Genomic DNA, 23,683 nt, shown 5'->3' with positions numbered 1-23,683 from the left:
ACGTTTTTCACCGGAAGTGTGGAAAGACGCTCAATGCAACGTTGAGCGTTATTAGAAGGTTAGTTGTTTGTTGTTTCTTAAATTACCCAGGACACATAAGCCGCAAGTTTCCAATTGACAAAATACAATAGTGTGCAGTCATATGCAAGTGCACGGTTTTCATTTTCAGAATAAGCAATAAAAGCAGACCCAAGATAAATACTAAGCGACCGCTCTTATCCAACGATACCTCATGTTTTCAACTTCAAAGCTTTGCGTTTGGCAAACGCTTGATCGCTACATTAAGACGCTTACTTCTTTTCTTCATCCTGTTTCGAGATGTCGTCGCCAATGCTTCAACTAAGTTGTAGACGTGTGTATCAACTAGGTTGTAATTTTTTAAAATTCAATTTTCTTTCTTTAATTAATCTTATATAATGTACGTAGATCTAGGCTAAATGTATAACTGAGAGAGTGAATAAGGTACACCAAAGACATATAGCCTATACGTCTGTGGGTACACAGTATCGATATCTTGATTTACGATGACATCCCAAACTGTTCAGAATAAAACACAAAACAATGAACACACATGAAAATATTTACAGTAAGACTTCACATAGGAACTCGACAATCCCTTCAGGCAGATCCGTACACAAACCTTTGGGCGAACTCGTACCCAAATGTTGGATAACTCGTACCCACTTGTACCTAATCAACTGTTGGATAACTTGTACCCACTTGTACCTGATCAACTGTTGGATAACTCGTACCCACTTGTACCTGATCAACTGTTGGATAACTCGTACCCACTTGTACCTGATCAACTGTTGGATAACTCGTACCCACTTGTACCTGATCAACTGTTGGATAACTCGTACCCACTTGTACCTAAACAACTTATAGTACCCCAAAATGCGAATCCATACCCATTGAAAATATATATGATTTGAAACATTAATCGTTTATATTCACAGACATTGATTGATTTGAGCAATTAAGGCCACTTGAGGACAAATCACAGACATTGATTGAGTTAATTAACTTTTGAATGAAACTAATGAATGAATGTGTAAAATGGAAAATGAATAAATTTTGGAAATGTTTAATGAATGAATAAATGTTGGAAATGTGTAATGAATGAATACTGGATGTGTATAATCACTGATAATGAATGAATAAATGAATGTTGGAAATGTAGAGTGAATGAATTGACATATAGGCAGGCAAACTGAAAAGGCTACTTTGAGTATGCACGGCGCCCTCTGAAGATCAGGGTTAGAATTGGTCTTCAGCAACCCATGCTTGTTGTAGGAGGCGACTTACAGGATCGATAAGTCAGCCTTGCTGACTTAGTTGATACATGTCATCATATCCCAATTGCGTAAATCAATGTCATGATGTGAGTCACTGGATTGTCTGGTCCTGACTCGATTATGTACAGACTACCATCATATTCCTAGAATATTGCTGAATGTGGCATTAAACCAATCTCATTAAAATCAGATCTTAGTTCTCGCTATTGCTAAACAAAGATCTGAGGACATCCCATTACAGGTCAAGTCAGAACGACCTTTCATCAGTCGGAATGTGTTTTCTAATCATGCAACCTCGAAAATGTTAACACAGGGTATTCTGAACAACAGTCACGGCCCCTACAACTGATTCCGTCAAAATTATCGTCTATCTCTCGCTTCCGTGGGATAAACATTTGAACGGAGGAGGCATTGCACAGTACTTGGGAAGCACTGCCATAAAATCTCACCCATATTTTAGACATTCTGGAATGTTCTTTTGTTCAGTTTTCAAAATTTTAATCGAGAACTGTTTCAACACATTTTTCAAGAGTAGTCTGAAATGGAAGTCGCCAGGTTGGAACGAGTGCCAGAAAGCTTGAGAAAGCCGCTTTCTAATTGGCTGTTGACGACTTCTTTTAAGTCATTTCAGTGGTTGGTCAAAGTTCGTGAAAGCTTATTCTGACGTTACCCGTAATGGGATGTCCTCATATCTTTATTTAGCGGCATGGAGAACTTAGATCTGATTTCAATGATATTGGGCAGTAAACACACACAAAAAACTACTTATGCACATTGTTGTTATACTTATTGATATTTTACATGCATATTTGTATCCAAGCAATGCAAAATTAATTGGGTAGTGACACTAAAATGAATCTTATCTGGAGCTTTAATCATGCGAATCAGTGACTTGTTTATTTGATCAACACTTAATCACCAATTACTTGCAGCAAGATATTTGATATGCTTGTACATGTAGCTGTTAATTGTTATATTGCTCGTGCAGTGTAACAATTATTTTTTTTATTTTTCAGGTTGGCGTTGGTAGTTGATATCTTTTAAGATGTTCTCCAAGAGCACCAAGCAGATGCTGAGAAATGTCATCCGGCACACAGGAACACACAACAGGGTGAGACATGAGCTGTATGTCACAAGATGGCAGCCCCAGCCCCAGCCCCAGTCCCAGCCCCAGCCCCAGCCCCCAGCCCCAGTCCCAGCCCCAGCCCCAGCCCCAGCCCCAGCCCCAGCCCCCAGCCCCAGCCCAAGCCCCAGCCCCCAGCCCCCAGCCCCCAGCCCCCAGTCCCAGCCCCCAGCCCCAGTCCCAGCCCCCAGCCCCAGCCCCAGCCCCAGCCCCAGCTGAGAATAGTACACTGGAACAGCCCAGAAAATTCATGTTTAATAAGTTTTGACTGTTACCATGGCTACTTTTGTGTTTCATTTTTACAGTAATTAAAGAAATGTTTTTATGTAGTTTTTATTGTGTATTTTGGCTCCGGTCAATCAAACCTTAAAACTAAATTTTTTTAAAATGTCGCCAGGACAGGGATTTATCTAGATCTGCCCGGAGCCCAATATTTGTCCACATGCATCACATGTCAGTAAAAATTCCCAAATTACCGTATTCGACGTAATAAGCGCCCCGCTCTAATAAGCACCCACGGCGGTATTTGCTAATATATTCGATAGTGAACAATCCCAATTAGCACCCCTTCCGATTGATCAATGTTCACAAGACTTATTATTCACGTACAATACACACTCATGTGTTTTATGCACCCTTAATTAGGGACAATTAAATTCTAGAAATATATATATGTCATACATAAACATTTCAGGCTGTCAGCATAAACCATGAAATTTATCTTTCAACTCTGTTTTGTTCATCAAAATAATATTCTAATAAGAGCCCCCTATTTCTAATTTTGAGAGCGCCCTGGGCGCTTATTACGTCGAATACGGTAGTCGTAATAATTTCATGTTCTTATACTTATACTGGTTATTGAAATGACTACTTTATGTTTATTATAGAGGTGACTGTTATTTCATGATAACAGGTCCATTATAGAGATACAGGCAATATGAATGCAATATTAAATATCCCAGAACTATACAAAATCCCAGGGCAATTAGTTCGGAATCCTAGATAAATCCCTGCTGGTTTCAATGGCTGTGTGTGTGGGGCATGGGTGGCCCAGTCGTCTAAGGCGCCACGATTTGTTGTGCAGAGTTGCGTCCCTTGGGCGCGCCATAAACCTATGATTGTGGGTTCGAATCCCGGTTCGCCCCAATTATGTTTCTAGGTTTGTCAGCACCATACCCGTGCTCGTGGGTTTCACCGAAGTTGTAAACGTCTTAGACCTGCATGACTTGGGCTTTCCTCCCACATTAAGCTGACACGCCGTGATATAACTGGAATAATGTTAAAAGCGGCGTTAAACCCAACTCAGTCAGCCAGTCAGTTCAATATCTGTGTGATCTGTGTTGATCAGATGGTGGAGGAGACGGACATGTGGACCCAGCGGAGCATGAAGAGAGACAGCCACGGAAAGGCCTCCCGGAACTCCTTCTTGTTTGACCAGCGATCAGACAACTATGATGACCGACGGCGCCGCGGTCACCGCACTGCCCACATGGACAGCGGGGACAGTGATGAGGACAAACAGAAGAGCACATACTGGTCCAGGCAGCTGCAGAAGGCAGAGGAAACTAATCCCGACAGGTCAGTTCCGTTTCTGTGGAAAATAAATCGGTGTAGAGGGTAGCAGGAACTTAATTTAATAGATCGGTCCTCTGTCCTTGGAAATGGTCCTGTTTAGAAGGCAGTGGCAGCTAATCTTGGCAAGTCGGTTCTGTGTGCATGGAAAATTGATCAGTGTACAAGGTGGAGGATATTAAATTTTTCTGTGCATTTCTTCCTTCTTCTTTGGATTCTGGTTTGGAAATGTCCTAGAACAAAGTTTCCAGCATAAATAAAATTACACCTGAACACATCCCAGGATTACCATGGTCACCACTAAACAATGGGCTATGCACCAGTGCAAGCCCCTGCGACCAGACCCTAAGGGACCTGATTACCTGACATTCCCTGCCTCTTCATTCTCTTTCTCATCGCCATAGTATTGGGACATGTTTGAGTTCACAGAGAATTATCTTTATTTTGGCGGTGGGGGTGGGAATCTTCCTTGGACAACTCAACATGTCAGATTCACAGGTAGAAACACCCTTTTTGTGAAAAATGTAATCATACATTTTCGACAGTAGACCTTAACTCCAACTGCTGTGATTGTCATGGACAGTGCTGGTCGTGAAGATTTTTGTACTTATCTTTGCAAATGTCAGAAGCACAAAACTGACCAGTGATGAAACTCTGTATCTTAGGACAAGGAGCACGGACCTACCACTACCAAGAAACCTTAATGGGTAGCACAAGTAGCTGTCAGTAAGAAGATGTAACTTTATGGATAACAACTTCTGGTTTATTGCATATAGCGACATTTCAATGTAGATTCTTACACCGTTATCAGATCTTCATAGGCAGAGGGGATGTAGTGTGTGCCATTTGTTATTTGTACTGTACATTTGGCTTCATCCAATTATCTGTAGGCCTGGCTATCCATATCGTTTGCCTACTCAACGCCTTCAGTTCATAGGAGCTCACTTCAAAACAAGATGGGCAAGATTTTCGTACCTCCGGTCAGGTGGTCAAAAGTACAGCCACTAGTGCCACCAGCTCTTGAACAGTTGTTAAATCTTCGACAATGGCAGCAGCTCCTGGGTCTGTTGACATCTTCTCAAACACTCATCCAGCTGCATCTACAACCAATACAGACGTGTCTAATTCCTGCAGCATGACAACTGCAAAGTCCTGATCCATCTCCCGACATCGTTACATCAACATCTCCCGTAGTGGCTCCAGGAATTGAATTATGACCATCTGTTTGTCGATTCCTGAATGCCAGTTGGGGAGCTCACCTTCTTGATCAGCAGATTGCAGGGCATTGGTCTGCAGATGACCCCAAACTCGATATCAACAACTTGGAATTCAACGCATTCTCATTGGGCGGAAGTTCTACGAGCATCACAGCTAATGATCCAGTCAGACAATGCGTCCGTAGTTTGGTGTATCAAAAAGAGTCAACAACTATCCTGGCCACAACAACCAGTTCTTCCAACTAGTTGACTCACTTTCAGCAGTAGAGACTTTTAGTCCACTAGTCCTTATAATGATAACATATATAGCAAAACCCTTCAAAATGGCCAATTTTTACTAGTCCTTAACTTTTGGGCAGTTTGGCCAGGACTACAGGACTAGTGCCAATTTCTACCACTGACTCTGCATTTAGGTTCGAGCCAGACATGATCCAAATCAGAACCTGGAAGTAAGGAATACACTGCCATCAGGTGGACAGACCTGATGGTGATGTTTAACCTGCTTCAAAGCTATATTTAGTACTTGTTACAAGTTTATCAAAATTCACAGGATTAATGCTCTACTAAGGCTGATTTTATTTTTGGCCGACGATCTCACTTAATGCATTGGGCATTGATTTTGCACACGTAGACAATACGGCTGGCAGATGAAGTGTAGCCGTGTGTTATAATGTGTCCTCTGTGCAGGTGGGGACACAGTGGATTCAAGGAACTGTACCCTGATGACTTCGCCAGCGACCGCTCTGAAGGGGAAGAGAAGAGGAGTAGGAAGTAAGTGCTGGAACCTCCTACCCATTATATACTACTCACAAGAAGTTAGGGATCAGCAGATTTTTTCAAATTAATATTGTTAATCTGTAATGGCATGAGGGATACACTATAGTAATAGAAAAGAATTGGGTGATCCTTAACTTCTTTTGAGTAGTATATTAAGCACAAGCTGCCTGTTAGGTACTTTGTAGGGCCGTGACAGGTAACTCGGGTACTTGGGTTAGATGGGTACTGAGTAGGACCTGGGTACCCACAGGACCCTTGGTTAGTCACGTGATATATTGTTCAATGACAAAAATTATATAGAAAGAACTCCATGTTTACTCTACAAGTCACTAATGTTTGCATTTCTTTGTGACAATGCACACATTCCTTCTGACTTTTATATGTCTGAATAAAGATAAAACTTCTGTCAACTTCAGTGTATGCATGACTAGATTGTTTAATTAGTACGTGTACATCTAAATACATTTTCCCAACTATTTTCAATCGGAAATTTTGTACCTGTCTCTTGAGACCTACATCGGGTACCCGGGGATGGGATGGGATGGGATGGGATGGGATGGGATGGGATGGGATGGGATGGGATGGGATGGGATGGGATGGGATGGGATGGGATGGGATGGGATGGGATGGGATGGGATGGGATGGGATGGGATAAGTTTTATTCCATACTGAAAGGCCTCAGGCCCATTGTACAATTCTGTTTTCGGGAGTGGTTACAGATCCGTTTAACAGGTCATATTCTTATTAACAGAGCATGATAACTGAACATTGATAGATTTTTTAGAGTATCTTTATCAGTTGTTCACATGATCGTTGTAAATTGTTGTAGAGTGGGATGTACATAACAACTTTAACAAGGCAGATCAATATATTTTCTTCTAAGGTGGTCGTATTTTGGACAAACTAACAGAAAATGAAACTCATCTTCAATCACATTTAAGTCACATTGCTCACATATTCTCAATTCTCTAGCTATGTTTCTATGCCTGCCCACTTCGATCCTAAGTCTATGAGAGCTGCATCTAGATTGTGCTAAACTTATTCTAGACCTATTCAAGTTGATGTCAAACAAATAGTATTCTGGGGAAATTGTTGTCTTGAAAAGCTTGTAATAATTGCATTTTTCTGAACTTGTTAGTAAATTTGGACTCATCCCATCCCTAGTGCTTGGGTGTTTTCATTACCATCTCATTCAAAGTTAATTTTGAAATAAGGGGGCCGGGTGAATGGTTGGAACATTTGCTGGTCATGCCGGTGATCTTGGGACCATTCCCCAATCCAATGGGGTACAATGTATGAAGCTCATTTCTGGTGTCCCCTGATGTGATAATGTTGGAATATTGAAAAAAGGGGGGATAAAACGATATTGATTTATTTGAAAAAGTTGAATTGTTATTTCAGGAAGAAGAAAAAGAAAGAAAAGAAGAGAAAGAAGAAGAAAAAGGAGAAGAAACACAAGAGTAAACATCACAGTGACAGTGACTCTGAGAGGGAGAGGAATGATCATGTGGACAGACCATCGTTCAGGACGAAGTCGGCCAACTCTCTCAACACGAGGGACAGAGTCAGTGACAGGAACTATCAGGACCACAGGATTCAGGAGCGAGAACCAAGAAAACGGAAATATTCTTCCTCTGACTCCTCAGCGAGCAGTTCCTTCGAACCTGTGAAGAAAGAAGGAAAAAGAGAGAAAGACTCTTTCCGAGAAAATGGAGACCATTACTCCTCCTCTTCTGAATCTTCTGAAAGTAACACTTTCCGTCAGCCAATCAGAAAGGAGTTGAAGTCCCGCAGACATGGACTTAGGGAAAATCATAATCATAGACATTCAGATCGGAAGAAGAGGAAGAAACACAAGAGCTGATTGAGTTTCCTGCTGGCTCTGTGATGTATGTAATGTGATAATGGAGCAGGGTTGCACATGGGTATAGAAACTGAACTCCCTAAAACATGTTCCTGTATTCCGATATGGATTCCGTGGTGGTATTGATCCCAGCTGGCAATGCTTGTCGTAGGATGCAACTAAATGGAACGGGGATCAGACTCGGTGACTTTCAGTGTCGTTGAAGCCCAACGGTGGGATGTTGTTCATAAATGACTGGTTTGTTTGGTCCAGATGACATTATTTACAGGTTGCTGTCATATGGCTGGAATATATCTGAATGATGTATAAAACAGAATATAAGACAAATGGTGAGGAACTATAATTTCTGTTGCATCACTGTGGGTTACAGCATCTCTGTGATGTTGTTGAAGGTAACTTTCCGCCACCACTCGGAACAGCTATGCATCTGGTTTCAACACAGCGATCTCAGTGCTGTAGCTTCATACTTCAGGACATGATGGGAATCACAGTATTTAAGTGACAATTTATCAGTATACAATGTGTAATGACTTGCGGACAATCTCGAACCCTTTCCTTTTCGTCGAACTCTAATTGTTGTAGTTCTAGTGTTTGTTCAAATGGGAATGCTTTGATCTCAACTCCTCTGAACTGATGAAACCTCAATCACGTCCCTACTCTCACAGTCTCATTAAAATCAGACCTTAATTCCCGCTACCGCTGAACAAAGATCTGAAGACATCCCATAAGGGGTCACGTCAGAACACGTTACATCCGACTAATCAGAGCGTCGCTTACCTGATTATGAAAGTGACAGTCGGAATGTGATTTCTACCTTGAAATGCATAACACGGGGTATTCCGAACGATACTTACGGGTTTAACAACTGAATCCATACAATCTAGATCATCTATTTGCCTTTCCAGAATGTTCTTTTGTTCAGGTTTCAAATTTTTAATAAAGAATTTGTCAAAATAAGTTTCGAAGCGTAGTAGCCAATTTGAAATTGGTGCCATAAAGCACAAGAAAGCTTCTTTCTGATTGGTCAATCCATTGGTCTGTCAAAGTTTGCGCAAGGTTGGTCTGACGTGAACCGTATTGGGATGTCCTCAGATCTTTGTTTAGCGGTAGCGAGAACCAAGATCTGATTTTAATGAGATTGCTACTCTCATGATTCAGTGTCAGTGAGGACTTGGTACGGAATACTTGTGGACAGCCCCTTGGTGTCAAATTGTGTTTGTGTGAATATAATTTATCAAATTTAAACAATGATTTCAATAAACCTTGATATTTTAACACTATTTTGAAGTGCAGTCTGAAAAAAAGTGGACATCTACCATTTAAAATCATAGCATTACTACTGATGACATGATAAACATATTTTTAGAAGGATTTACCTTTTCGAATTAGTAAATGTAGTGTATTTAAAATACTTGTGAAAGTTATTAAATATTCACTTGGCATAGGTTATGGCATGGCACATGTAAAATTTGATTATTTGTGGTTGAATTTTTAAAGTCATTCTGACACTAGTAATATTGATTAAATTCTGTTTCGAGAAACACAGTTGTATAATGCCTTCTTATCACATAGTTTAGGCAAAGATATCTGATGAGTTTTCATGTTCAATGATGAACATTTTGCTTTGGGATGAAAGACTCTTTTAAAGCTTGTAAGCTTATATCCGGAAGGGGGTAAAGGTCCGTCAGTCATACCCTGGTATATGGTACCACAATTTGCTATGCAGAGTTGCATCCCTTAGGCACACCAGGAACCTATGAATGTGGGCTCAAATCTTGGTTTGCCCTCAGGTTTTATCCATCGCAATATATTGTGTTTTATAGAGATGGTCGGGTAGCCTAGTGGTTAAAGCGTTCACTCGTCACGCTGAAGACCTGGATTTGATTCCTGACATGGGTACAATGTGTGAAGCCCATTTTTGGTGTCCCCGCCGTGATACTGCTGGAATATTGCTTAAAGCAGCGTAAAATCAAACTCACTCACTATTGTGTCCTATATGCATTCAAATTGTGAATGGATGAAAAAAACTTAAACAGTGAGGGGCAAGATTGTGTGACTGTTGAATCATGTCTCACATAACTGCCATTTCTTTTCTGGTAGGAGGGGGCACGGGTGGCCCAGTCGTCTAAGGCGCCACGATTTGCTGTGCAGAGTTGCGTCCCTTGGGCACGCCAGAAACCTATGATTGTGGGTTCAATCCCGGTTCACCTCGATTATGTTTCTAGGTTTGTCAGCACCATACCCGTGCTCGTGGTAAACGTCTGAGACCTGCATCACTTCGTGCTTTCCTCCCACATTAAGCTGGAATACTGTTAAAAGCGGCGTTAAACCCAACTCACTCACTCACTCTTTTCTGGTAGGAAATAGCCTTCGGAGTTCAGGGTGTCAGTGGTTGACTTTCTTCAATCAGATTTCAGAATTCCCATCATGACATTAACAAAAACATGGAATTCAAGTGAAGAGTGCCACAGGTGGCCAGTTTGGGACCTACATATTTATGCCATGGACCCCCAAAATCTATTACTGAAGGTCCCTTGAACTCCAAAATAGTTAGACTCAGGTAAGTCCCTGGCCCTGATAAATTTGTAACATATCGTGCCCGTGGGTTTCACCAAAGTGGTAATTGGCAAAGGCCTTCATGACTCCAGACAATTCTTCCTTATGAACTAACACACAATGTTATAATGTAAATGCTGTTTAAAATGTCTCAAACCAACTCACTCACTCTCTCACTGATTTCCGGAGTGAGTGAGTGAGTGAGTTTGGTTTTACGCTGCTTTTAGCAATATTCCAGCAATATCACGGCGGTGGGCACGAGAAATGGGCTTCACACATTGTACCCATGTCGGGATTCGAACCCGGGTCTTCGGTGTGACAAACGAACGCTTTAACCACTAGGCTACCCGACCGCTCCCCTTATATCCAGAAGAGGGTCATGTCATATATGGAGGTTTATATCCGTTGTTCAAAATTTTTCAGGCGCAGCAATTCCCAATTCAGAGTTGCATCTATTAAGGTGTATATCAAAGACCTGCATTACTTTGGGCTTTCCTTCCACATCAAGCTGACACACCGTGATGTCCCTGTAATCCCAACTTACTCATTATCTCAGTCCTTTGTCAGTAGAAATGTTTGAAGCAATTTACTGACGACAAAAGCAGGTAGGTGTGAACAAAACACCTGGGAACACCTCTGGTCTTCAGACCTATTTCCTTTTTACAATTGCTTCAAGTACAAGTGCCTGTGGTTGTTTGTTAGAGGGAGGTAACTACTGTTATTCCTAATAGGCTTTCAAAGGTGACCAGACGGAGATATTTGCTGATATATTGGCTAGTGAACAATCCCAATTAGCACCCCTTCCGATTGATCAATGTACAAAAGACTTATTTATTCGCGTATAATACGCACCCGTGTGTTATATGTACCCTTAATTATGGGCAATTAAATTCTGGAAAAATATATCTGTCGTATTTACACATTTCAGTCTGTCAGTATAAACCACGAAATTTATCTTTCAACTGTGTTTTTTCACAAAAATTATATTGTAATAAGAGCCCCCTAGTTCTAATTTTGAGAGGGCCCTGGGCGCTTATTACGTCAAATACGGTAAATGCCTTTTTGAGTCTCGCCAAAAAGTCAAGGCCATTCAAATTTACTTATATATGAAGGGATGTAAGTATGGTTGCGGAATAGAAATAGACCATATTCATATACAGGTAATTTCCTTGTATTTCAGACAATTTCTTTTCCAAACACTTCAGATAATTATTTGAGTTGGTGATTGCATAGGAAAGTACATTTTTATATCTTTTTAAGCAGACTTGAAATTCAAGGCCTTTTCAAACTTGTGCAAACCCATTACATCACATGTAATGTTTCAGGAAGCTTCGGTGCAACAATAAGGTCTGATGAAACTTGTTCAGAGTCAGATTCCCACTGTGGAAAAATCAACCTATAAGAACAGGCCACATACGGCCCTGTTGTCAAAGGCACTGCAATTCGCTGTGCAGAATTGCATCCCTTTGGAGTGCCAGACACCTATGATCATTGGTTCAGATCCTAGATTGTTACTAGGTTTATCAGCACCATCAGATGAGATGGTTTCACCAAAGTGGTGACTGTCTATGACCTGCATCACTTTGGGCTTTCCTCCAACAGCAATCTAACCTGCCAAAATAGAACTGAAGTATTGTTCAAAGTAGCATTAAACCAAACTCACTCACTCATTAAGACTTTCAAATTTCAGTCTTTGGAGACTTGAAAGGTTGTGCTGATTGTCTAGCACAGTGATTTGTCAAGGTGAATTAAGAGGACGATATGAAATTTAAAGCATGTCAAAAAACTTACAGGCCCTCCAGGCTTGTAGAATTATCATTTTAATAGACCAAGGTAATTTCTACTAGCCTCGGGCCTATGGGCGAGTGTTAATTTCCATCCCTGTTCTCAAGTGGACAAAGTCAGAATATGTTTCAGAAATAGAAACTGAATTAATCAAGAAAGATGTTTTGTGTTTCTATTTGGTGTACGAAAGGAGTATGTTGTTGGTATACACAAAACCCAGTGTTCTGTTTTGGTCCAAGTTTACACTGCTGTGCTGCAGTCTATCACAAGAATTAAAAAATTGTTGTGAATGTCTATTTTATATTTGTCTTTAGGATTTTATCTTGTGTTTTCAGTTACTTTTAACTTTTTACAGGGTACTTTTTCATTAATATGATGCATTGTAATATTTAGAGAAAATAAACAATTTATGCAGTTAACTTTGTTTGTGGGTCTTGAACTTTTTAAGCAACTTCTTATCTCTGCATGCTGAGGGACTACTGAAAAGATTTTTTTTATTCTCATGACCTGCACACACCTAAAATTGCCTCCACATTTTTAAGCACTGTTAATGAAGCACCCTTGCAACTTAAATTTTGTGCCATATTATGACTTTCAAACATGCTATAAGATTCATATAGTGTCAGATTTTCAGGGATCTTCACCATGGCCTTGGGTCCGTCTCTTCATACTTTGAGGACAGTCTTTGTGGTGTTGTGGATAGAACCTCTGTCTGGCTCTCGGAATTAAGGGATGAGACAAGACTGATTGGCTCGGAGTCCCTATCTCATGAATAGTGTCCGATACTCAGGGATCTTCGCCATGGCCTTGGGTCCGTCTCTTCATACTTTGAGGACAGTCTTTGTGGTGTTGTGGATAGAACCTCTGTCTGGCTCTCGGAATTAAGGGATGAGACATGACTGATTGGCTCGGAGTCCCTATCTCATGAATAGTGTCTGATACTCAGGGATCTTCGCCATGGCCTTGGGTCCGTCTCTTCATACTTTGAAGAGTCTTTGTGGTGTAGTGGATAGAACCTCTGTCTGGCTCTCGGAATTAAGGGGATGAGACAAGACCAATTGGCTCGGAGTCAGTCCCTATCTCATGGTTGGTCACATTTGTTAATCCGGATAATTATCCCCCACCCAACAAAGTTGGCAGGGGATATAGAAACAGCCCCGTCCGTCCATCTTGTTTCGTTTCCAGAGCATAACTCATAAACTGTTCAATATTTTTTCATGAAACTTTGCAGGTTTGTCAGGTACATGCTGAACCGGTGCCTTTTGCTATTTAGGAATTTTAGAAATTATTATTTTTTTACGTTTCCATGGCAACAAGATGGACTTAGGTTCCAAACTCTTCTTTTTTTTACAATTTCCATGACAAGTTCCACCTCAGTTAAAAAATGGTTAGGATTTGTTTAGATTTAATTATGTCATAAATTCTGCAACAGGGCGGGGGATATAGCCACGTTAGTAGCAAACTCTGTTTTTATTGGGAATGGTTTCATCAAGCTTCACAGGGTTTGACTGTAATTGTGTTTGGCTATGGTTCTGTGAGTGGTTATACACTGAACTTTCAGCAAAGGGATGAACAACCACTTAACTATTGAAAAGAAAACAATAGACAAATATTTTCTCAAACATGGTTTTATTAATAATAAACATTATGTTACATGAATAATAATGAATATGTTACACAAGGCCAGCAGGTAGAGACACCTAAACCTTAGGGTCCAACTGACCCAGCAAACCTACAGACAGCAAGGGGAATGATGCGTCACAAAATAGGAACTAGGAGATTGAAGGGAATTGAATTTTGTCAAGGGGAGACAACTCATGACCTTAACTTTAGACCGCAGAAATACTGATATAATGCTGTTTAAGCCTATTTTGGCGTTATGTCAAAGCATAAAAAAATTTAAAAAATGATGTCCTAAATTCAACTTTCAATGCCTGTCAACAGATGAATGATTATCTTTTGGATAAGTTGATATATTTACGTAATGAAATTATTCCAGTGGCAGTTTCCGCAGACTTTCTCTCATGCCAATTTCCCAGGTTACAAAATTGTCTATGACTCCCCTCAGGGAGTTCAGTCAGCTGCTTCAGCATCTTCAGTAGTTTCAGCCTGTTCCCCCTCCGCCTGTTGTTCCCCTTCCGTCTCCTCTGCTGTTCCCTCTTCCTGTGTCTCACTCTGTTCCCCACCTGTTGTTGGCTCCTCAGTTTTTTCCTGGTCTGCAGGTTGTTCCCCACCTGGACTTGTCTCCCTTGGGGTCTCGCCCGTCTGCTCAGCAGTCGCCTCAGCCTGCTCACCCTCACCTGAAAAATTTGAATTGAAATAATTATGGGGTTTTGGTCACCTAAAATATGTTAAATTAGGTACAACAAAAACATTTAAATATCTGAAAAAGAACATGTTCAGTATTTGAGAAAGCAAGTGTACACGCTTAGAGCTTCCTGAACAATGTTATATCAGAACAACACTTAGAATTGAATAATGCCAAAATTCAGAAAGAGCAAAAAAAATTAATTCCAATATGATAGTTTTTCCTTCGATCGAACCAGGAAGAAAATTAATAATGATTAGTTTCAGTTGAATGAATATTGCATTACGCCCCATAATAAATTTTACAACTGGAAACATTCTTCGACTGATGACCGTACAGTATTTTCAGTTCATTTTTTGTTAATCAACATTCTGAAAAAGATTTGCCAAGCTTACGTGTTCAGACAGACAATAATGAAACGAAGTGCTTCAGCTTACACATTAAAGCAATGTATCTGAGAACAGATCTCACTGTTTGCTGAATATACAATAAATAGCACCAGCGGAAGGGAGGACGCAAAAACAAACATTTATACCAACATTTGTCAAAAAACATTTTGTAAAAACAATGCTTAAAACATCTCAACAATAACTGATGATAATGACTGATGTTCTTACTTCAAAATGTTATTAGTTGTTCTGGAAGTCTACTGACCCCTTCTCCTTAATAATGTGCATATTTATATTTTATAATCTACATCATAAAGCATACTCAAAGTGCTACATTATTACCCTGGTCAAAGGATCAGTGTACACTCGATGCTCATGATATCAATCGCTGGATTGTCTGGTCAAGACCGCCGTCATATAGCTGGAATATTGCTGGGTGCGGCGTTAAACAGTAACAAGCAAGCAAGGAATATTGGAGTTAACAGTAAGGGTTTAATCTAAGTTTTGATCTAAACGACTCTAAATTTTGGGACACATGACATGGATAGAACTGAAATAAAAAAGACATATTTCAAAAATAAAATACGATAGCTGAACAACATGTACAACAGACACCATACCTTTATATTACAAATCTGCGAAGAAACATGATAGTAGTTTAACAGATGGTTATACGGGCAATCAGTGATACTATATTGGAAGGATGAGATAATAGACGGTGTTGGAAATCAAGGATGAAAAATTGTGGCTTGTAGGGATATATTTAGATAAGCTCAGAGGTTGTCATTCGGCCTCAAGTCTGCAGCATTTGTCAGTACAAATTCCTAATTTAAATAAAAAATTCCCAATTCCTCTAAATTTACAGTTCAAATTTAAGAAAATTCCAGTTTCAGAAAGAATTCATGTTTCTGTCTCTCAAAAATTCCTGCAAAGGGTGCTTAGTTTGGAATCCAACATAACCTTGTCATAACCTACAACCATAACGGGTCTTTAGAGAACTTTAAAGGAGACTCAGTGGTGAAGAAATAACATCTTCAGTATGTCAATCATATTGATATGTCCAAACATTTAACAGGTTAAAAAACCCTTCATTTTTATTTTTATTCCCTCCAGAAAGTATCTATGTAAGGCTAGAAGAAATAATAGTCTTGGTTCACTGCCCGCCCGCACTATATTTTCAAAAGCCTGAGAACGAATTGTTTTATATTTTTAAGCTATGTGGAGATCATTCATATGGCTAAAAAAATAATAGTCTTGGTTCTCAGGCACCGCCCGTATCATCATAAAGTTCACCGCACGTTTCGATTTTATTTCCATTTTAAAAAAATAAATAAAATAATCCTTAAATATTCCAAGTCCAAAGGTAGTCCAATACTGTATTCCAGTATTTTACTCATCAGGGAATACATTTAGGCTGGGAGGCCCTTTCCCAAGTGGATTGTACACAACTGTTTATTTGGTTACACCGCCCACCCACCCGCCCACATGATATTTTCAAAAGTTATTGCCTGAGAACCAATTCTTTTACTTTTTAATCCTTTTCCTTCATTTTTTAAATGTATTTCCAAATATCTCTTTCCCTAAAGGATCATTCACTTTCTACAGCCGTATCATTTGAACAAAAATGACTCAATCACTATATGCGACCAAATTTACTGTTCAGCATAATACCTCTTTTTAAACTTTACGTTGACAAACTAAACACCAGGACCTCCAGCCAAACATGCCCAGTTGTTTATTTGTAAACGGAATCAGTGACTTTCAAGATGAACTGAAGTAGTGAATAGGACAACAGTGTGGCAATCCAAAAATTTCAAATAAAATGTGGACTAGTTCTATTTTATAACTCACTGAAAATTTCGCCCCCAAATATTACATGGTCCACTTGCACAAACCAATCTTCGCCCTGCAACTACTGTATGTCCATGTAAAAGTACGGGAGTTGTAATCAGCGTTAGAAATTGGCACTAGTCCCATCTCCTTGCTAATCTGCCCAATAGTTATGGTGTCATGAGGACTAGTAGAAATTGGCCACTCTTATGGATTTTGCTATATGTTAACACTATAAGGACTAGTGCCACTAGTCCAAAACCCGAGTCAGTAAAATTTCTTTCTGTCCAGTAAGCTTTTCTAATAAAAGTCAATACATTAACATTAAAATTTACTGAAAATGACATCAAGTGACAGGTTTGAGCTGGTAGACTCAAAATATTTTGGGCACGGACAGAATCTATGGGACTTACGGTAGTTGTAGTATCACGATATCCGAGTGTAACGAGGCCCTAGTAGATATCAACCATTAGCCATTCACACATGGTAGTAATAGTAATAGTAATAGTAATAGTAATAGTAATAGTAATAATGAATAGGACATGCAGAAGATGAGATGACTTCGATGGAATCTCTACACACCTTGCGTCTCCCCACCAGCTGCTGCCTGCTCCCCTTCCGTGCTGGCCTCCCCGATCTGGGTTGTCTCTTCTTCCTCCTCTTCTTCCTCCGTGCGGAGATGGATGGCAGTGACCGGACCAGCCTTCCACTTGGAGATGATGTTAGCCTGAGTCTCCTCTTCATCAACCTTGTCCTCGCGTTCCTGCACGACACATCAGCATCAGTTTACCATCTACAGTACCTACATCGTCAATTGTTTGAAAACATGCTTTCTATCATCACTGGTGAATACATACAGTTTTTTGGTTGTTTCTTTGAGTTTGTGTGCACTCAGCAATATTCTGGACCAGACAATCCAGTGATTGACATCACGAGGATCGATCTACGCAATTGGAATACGATGACATGCATCAACAAAGTCAGCGTGCCTGACCACCCGTTAATATTACGAGCAACACCCCATAGTTTATGATGACATACCATCACAGAGCCTGACCATGCGATCCATTCACTCTCCTCGTACGATCAGCATAGGCGACTGGAGACAAATTCTAAGTGGAATCTCCAGGGGGCGTTTATACACACAACCACTTTGCAACATAGGAGTGGTGTGTGCAGTTTATACCTCACGGACGTCAAATGCGCCCGACTGTGTGCATGATCTTTGCAATGCATAGGGAAGGTCAAATGTGGTGCTCTTTGGTCTGAGCACTCACTGGAATCAGGAAATATCTCGTTTCTATGGTTACAAAATAGGACAACGCAACAAGTCGGCTGTAAGTATTCACTGGCGATGGTGGAACGTTGCGTATATACCTACATACCTATGCGTATAAGTTCCCCGAACAAGAACAAGAAGTAGTTTGTGTTTAAGTCATATGACTCGTCAATTTAGATTCATTCATTAGGTTTCATTCAATCATTTAGGATTTTGTTTTATGAAAAAGTGTAGGGTATTGCCATTATTGTAAAACTTTGTAAACAATACTTTTTGAAAATCAATACAGAATTTAATATAAAACTTTGATTCATGGGTAGGTACTGTCATCATCAGAGGCGACTCCGTTTGTGATACATCATCTTAATAATTATCCAATTATTTTTGTGCTATCAAATATTGACTTCCAACATGTGAACTGCAGTATCGTCTATAAGGGCTGGGCGGTTAACTCGGGTACCCGGGTCGGGTGGGTACTGAGTCGGACCCGGGTACCCACAGGACTACCCAGACCCGTGGTTAGTCACATGATATAATGGTTAATGACAAAAATTATCTTGAACTCTATGGTTACACTACAAGTCACTAATGTTCGCATTTCTTTCTGACTATGCATCCATTCCTTCTGATTTTTCATATGGTTGAATAAATGACCAGATTGTTTAATACATGTATCTAAATACGTTTTGCCAGGGCTATGCTTAAAATGTTCCCAATCAGACATTTTGAGACATCTCCTGAGACCTACAGTGGGTACCCGGGTAGGGTCGTGTAATAGGGGGGTGGGCACCCGGGTAGTAAATTTGGACTCGTCCCAGCCCTATCGTCTTTGTACCTGTTCGATGGGGACGTATTCTCCGTGCTGCTCACAGCCAATATCAAAGACGTATTTTCCTTTCCCCTCCATCTGAAAATGTGAAAGAGACATTTACTTGACTGCAGACAATCCTCAAGACAATCAGACATTTCTCTAAAATCTCCAAATCTAGTCACCTATTTTTATGGTTTGACTGTATTCTGAAGTGACTGTGACAATACGTGATTGAACCCTTTCATTGACATCTCAATATGTAAGAGAGTGAATAATGTTTTCATCACAGACAGCAGAATTCCAGCTTAATGATGGCCTGTCAGTAATCAAAGTTAGCAAACAAACCAGTGATCGATAACATGGCCACAAACCAGTGATTGATAACATAAACACAAACCAGTGATTGATAACATGGACACCAACCAGTGATTGATAACATGGACACTAACCAATGATCGATAACATAAACACAAACCACTGATTGATAACATGGGTACAAACCAGTGATCGATAACATGAAAAGAAATGCGTGATTGATAAAATGGGCAACAATCCATGCCATCTGGAACAACCCTTTCATCAATAGTCAAGTCTTGTGACAAGAGGTCTGCTTTAGGGTCAACTGAAGGCAGTCCCAGGACAAACTGACATGATTTTGTTTTTGTCTGATGATCACACTAGTCGGCAAGTTGGGCATAGATTTTCCACACTGCTGTCGACCGCCTCCGTGGTCAAGTGGTAGAGCGTCCGCCCGGAGAGCGGGGTTCGATCCCCGACTGCGTCATACCAAAAGACGTTTAAAGATGGTACTTGTTGTTATCCTGTCTGGCGCTCGGCATTAAGGGGCTAAAACAAGGACTGGTCGGCTCGGAGTCAGTATACTGTGTCTGAGTGGGGTATTCATGTTAAACTGCGACATGGTATCTCAGTGAGCTAGCACTATTAATCGGCAACAGTCCGGACTAGTACAAGCAGCCACACAAACACAAACATGCACGTCGCTATATAAGTGCAATAATCTTGGACGCGACGTTAAACCCCATTTCACCTCACCTCCACACTGCTGTTGTTCACAACTCACCCTGTCTTCTTTGAATGTACCCACATATTTGTGGTTAGCGTGGACAAGTTCCCCATGGCAATCCCTCTTCCCGTCCATCCATGTGCCGACGTAGCGTGTACCGGTGGCATCGTAGGTGTATGTGCCCTGGCCGTGACGCACATGTTTCTGCCATTCACCCTCGTAGGTGTCGCCGTTCACGTAGAAGTATTTGCCAAATCCACATCTTTGATCCTCCACCCAACTGCCTGTGATCACACAAGAGGTTTATTAGATGCTTTTTAATTTTTCTTTTAAAGAACCTGGAAATATGTGGTTGGATCTGAAAGTTTATATGTTTTAAATCTTTGAAATCTATGTCTACAATAGGAGCATCATCTATGATTTATTTGTTTGTTTGTTTGAAGACCTGGGTTCGATTTCCGACATGGGTACAATGTGCGAAGCTCATTTCTGGTGTCCTCGCCGTGATATTGCTAGAACATTGCTAAAAGCGGCGTAAAATTAAACTCACTCACTCAAAAGCCATTGCATTAGGACATTAGGTTTCATCAACTTTGAGGAAGTATAATTTACAACCCTTTTTGCAATATTCCAGCAAAATCACGACTGGGGACTGCAGAAATGGGCTTCACACATTGTACCTATGTGGCATTTGGCATGACAAGCGAGCGCTTTACCTTGAGACTACTCCACTGCCCCCAATCAAGTTTCAGAAATCTTTTCTGACATTTGCTGTAGACCTGTCTGCGAACGACTAGATGTAACCCAGGACACACAATAGCTTTCATGCTAAGATCACTGTGTGCATGGTAAGGTATTAGTAACTCCTACACTATGTTGAGAACTGCAATAGCTATAGTACTGAGATTTGGCTTTATACAAGTGAACCAATAAAATAGTCAAATATGGTTATTTAGAAAAACAAAATCATTGGAAATAAAAAGACATTAATTATACAGAACACATACATATAGTCTTTGTTTTCTTTGCAAGTGATATTCTATATAACTTTACCTTCATATTTCGAGCCATCAGGGTATATGAATGTTCCCTGGCCATGTTTCTTGTTTTTGACATATTCTCCAATGTATCGGGCACCGTTCTTAAACCTGTCAGTACACGAAGAAAAATACAGATAAACATGTTCCAAAAAAATAACCACCACAATCTGCTGAATCACATGTTTAGCAAGATGTATTTATGGTTTTCACTCAAATATAAGAACATCATTTGCTTAAAGACAGTTAAGTACCAGTATTTTTTGGTTATGTTTGTTTGTTGTTTAAAGCATTACTCAGCAATATTCCAGCTATATGACAGCGGTCTGTAATTAATCAAGTCTCGACCAGACAATCCAGTGATTGACATCATGAGCATTGATCCACGTAATTGAGAAACCTGACCACCTGATCCCGCTAGTCGCCTCTTAAGACAAACAGTCACCTTTTATGCAAGCATGGGATGCTGAAGACAACTCAGATGTTTGTTTATGCAATAATAAGATCTGTTCTGATCCATTATAAATGTTTGCTGAGTATATTTGAATGTTTTGATACACGTATGACTATATTGTCGCTGTCATATAGCTGGCTTATTGCTGAGTGTAGCATGAAACAGAGAAAGAAAAGCAAACACGCACATCAAAGTACATAAAGTTATCACCTGATTGTATGCACAACACATTTTGAAAAAGATATATCACAAGGTCTATTTAGCTTAGTTACCGTATTCGACGTAATAAGCGCCCAGGGTGCTCTCAAAATTAGAAACAGGTGGCTCTTATTAGAATATACTTTTTTGTGAAAAAAAACAGAGTTGAAAGATCGTAAATTTCTAGGTTTATGTACCTGAAATGATACATAACACATGAGTGCATATTATACACGAATAAATGTCTTGTGTATATTGATCTATCAGAAGAGGAGCTAATTGGGATTGTTCAGTAGCAATTATATCAGCAAATATGACAGAGGGCGCTTATTAGAGTGAGGCGCTTATTACGTCGAATACGGTACTTCAAATAAACGTCAATTTATGCTGAATCTGCGCAGGCTGGTTACAGCAACAATAATTCCTTTACCTGTACACTCCCTGTCCATGGCGCTTTCCATTTTCGTAGTTTCCTTCGTATGTATCACCATTGGGCAGAGTGGCCTTACCGTGTCCATGACGTTCCTCGCGTTCATTACGCCCTCCTTCATACTCCTGTGTAACATAAGGTGTATGTTATGTACATGATAGTATTAAAATGAAGTATCATGAGCAATAATGCAGTATAGCAGACACCTGCCATTTTAGTCAGGGATGTGCATGAGTTCATTCCATAGTAATGGTCGCTATATGGCTAAAATAATGCTGATGCGACGTTAATTTTTAACCAACTCACTCCATAGTAACGGTTTCTAAGTTTGGCTCTAGGTCTTTCAGACGCCATATTTGTTGCCCTGTTAAAAAAAACGGGGTTTGGGGGGCTTGTGCCCCAACTCAACTGCCTGAATTAGATACTTTCGTAAGTAAATGTTTAATTACCAAAGTATATGCAAAATATGAATTCGCCGAAATGTCGCCATTTATGATTATGGAACTTCTATTTTCAAGTACTTTCGTCCATTTGTTTACGTTAATGCATCTCTTTGATATTCAATATTAATCAAGGATTAATCATATTAAACCATACAAATGCAAGCAGGGTAATTTTGTCTGCTTATTTTTAGCCTTATCACCCTATATTTCAAGTTATGATGCTGTTGCGTGCACTTTTTAGTTGGATAAAACAAACATGGAGGATAGGATTACGGTATAATGTATCTGTACGGTATCACAATATGCATCATACTACTAAGTAACAAGTACTGATATTTGCATTAAAGTTATTATAGTTGATACCAAAAGTACTCTGCAAGTCAGCTACACAAATTGACTAAGCCACTTGCTCGAAGTCTAATGAAACATATTAAGGTCTAGTAAGCACTGCTGAAAATAATATCACTAAATGTCCTTTTCGAAAAATCAGGAAGAACTCTTTGATAAAAACATAACCATTTTAGCCCTAGAGTATACTCCTCGACCACATTACCTACCGCAAGTAAAGTATGGTATCTTTGATGCCTGGAAAGTTTTGTGCTAACATAGATGTTTATAAGTTTGTTAGGACGTCCTGATAGAATATCCTTGAAAATGAGCATTAGGTGTGCCTGTACTATTGTTAGCATAATAGCTAAAAAGTATGGGTCACCAACACATTCATTTTTTTATGTCGCACATTGGTTGCTACGTTCCGCGATTTCTGGGCTTGACATTGTTGTTATGAAATTATTAAGAAGTTAATAACTGTTAGCGTTGCAATACCTTATAAAAATAAAAGCCTTTCAATACATGTATGTGAAAAAAGAAACCTCTACTAAACTGGTAGCTGATAATGTAATATAACAAACAAAGTGTGTTGGTGAATCAGTGCGCGAAAACTGAATGACTAACGGATAACGGTTGATCAAATCGACATGAAATAATTACGATGAAAGAAAACTTACGCCTAAATAAGGCCCCTGCTCCTCCTCCATCTCTTCAGATCCCATATCCGACATTTTGGCTGTTTTTGTCTTGACAGTTTACCTACACAAAATGAAATCTGCAACTGCGCTAGTCCGCCTTACCATTACCGGTTTACATATGGCGGAGAGTCTTAACAACCGTTGCCATGCAACAATGCAAACGCCACCTAGCGGTAAACAGTGCCAGTGCCCGTTGATGTCGCTAAGCTCACGCCGAAGGTCAAGCTGGAACCTGCGTATTATTTGAGATTTAACAAGTTGAG

General features: G+C 40.0%; 2 protein-coding genes across 3 annotated transcripts; one reads left to right on the top strand and one right to left on the bottom strand.

Moving 5' to 3' along the window:
• The first annotated feature begins 2 nt into the window (after positions 1-2).
• Positions 3-10,600, top strand: LOC139457845 (uncharacterized protein NKAPD1-like). 2 transcript variants are annotated; one of them, XM_071239192.1, is made up of 5 exons: positions 3-58; positions 2,312-2,406; positions 3,767-3,996; positions 5,895-5,978; positions 7,386-10,600. In XM_071239192.1, exons 2-5 carry the CDS (start codon positions 2,341-2,343, stop codon positions 7,846-7,848), a joined length of 843 nt encoding a protein of 280 aa, XP_071095293.1. In that variant the 5' UTR covers positions 3-58; positions 2,312-2,340; the 3' UTR covers positions 7,849-10,600. The 2 variants fall into 2 exon arrangements, with proteins under 2 accessions (XP_071095293.1, XP_071095294.1); XM_071239193.1 differs by lacking the exon at positions 3-58 and adding an exon at positions 297-367.
• Positions 10,601-14,164: 3,564 nt separating this feature from the next.
• LOC139457844 (radial spoke head 1 homolog) lies at positions 14,165-23,548 on the bottom strand. The gene is made up of 7 exons (XM_071239191.1): positions 23,400-23,548; positions 21,950-22,074; positions 20,884-20,978; positions 19,888-20,114; positions 18,831-18,902; positions 17,299-17,479; positions 14,165-14,489 (listed from the first exon to the last, which is right to left on the bottom strand). The coding sequence occupies exons 1-7, from the start codon at positions 23,451-23,453 to the stop codon at positions 14,263-14,265; spliced, it is 981 nt and encodes a 326-aa protein (XP_071095292.1). The 5' UTR covers positions 23,454-23,548; the 3' UTR covers positions 14,165-14,262.
• Between the last annotated feature and the right edge of the window lie 135 nt (positions 23,549-23,683).

This window comes from Haliotis cracherodii, unplaced genomic scaffold (genome assembly GCF_022045235.1).
Source record: "Haliotis cracherodii isolate W230 unplaced genomic scaffold, xgHalCrac1.p SCAF_12, whole genome shotgun sequence".
In the NCBI taxonomy this organism is placed as follows: domain Eukaryota; kingdom Metazoa; phylum Mollusca; class Gastropoda; order Lepetellida; family Haliotidae; genus Haliotis; species Haliotis cracherodii.
Note: the sequence above shows the minus strand (reverse complement) of the source record. Positions and strands in the feature narration are given on the sequence as shown.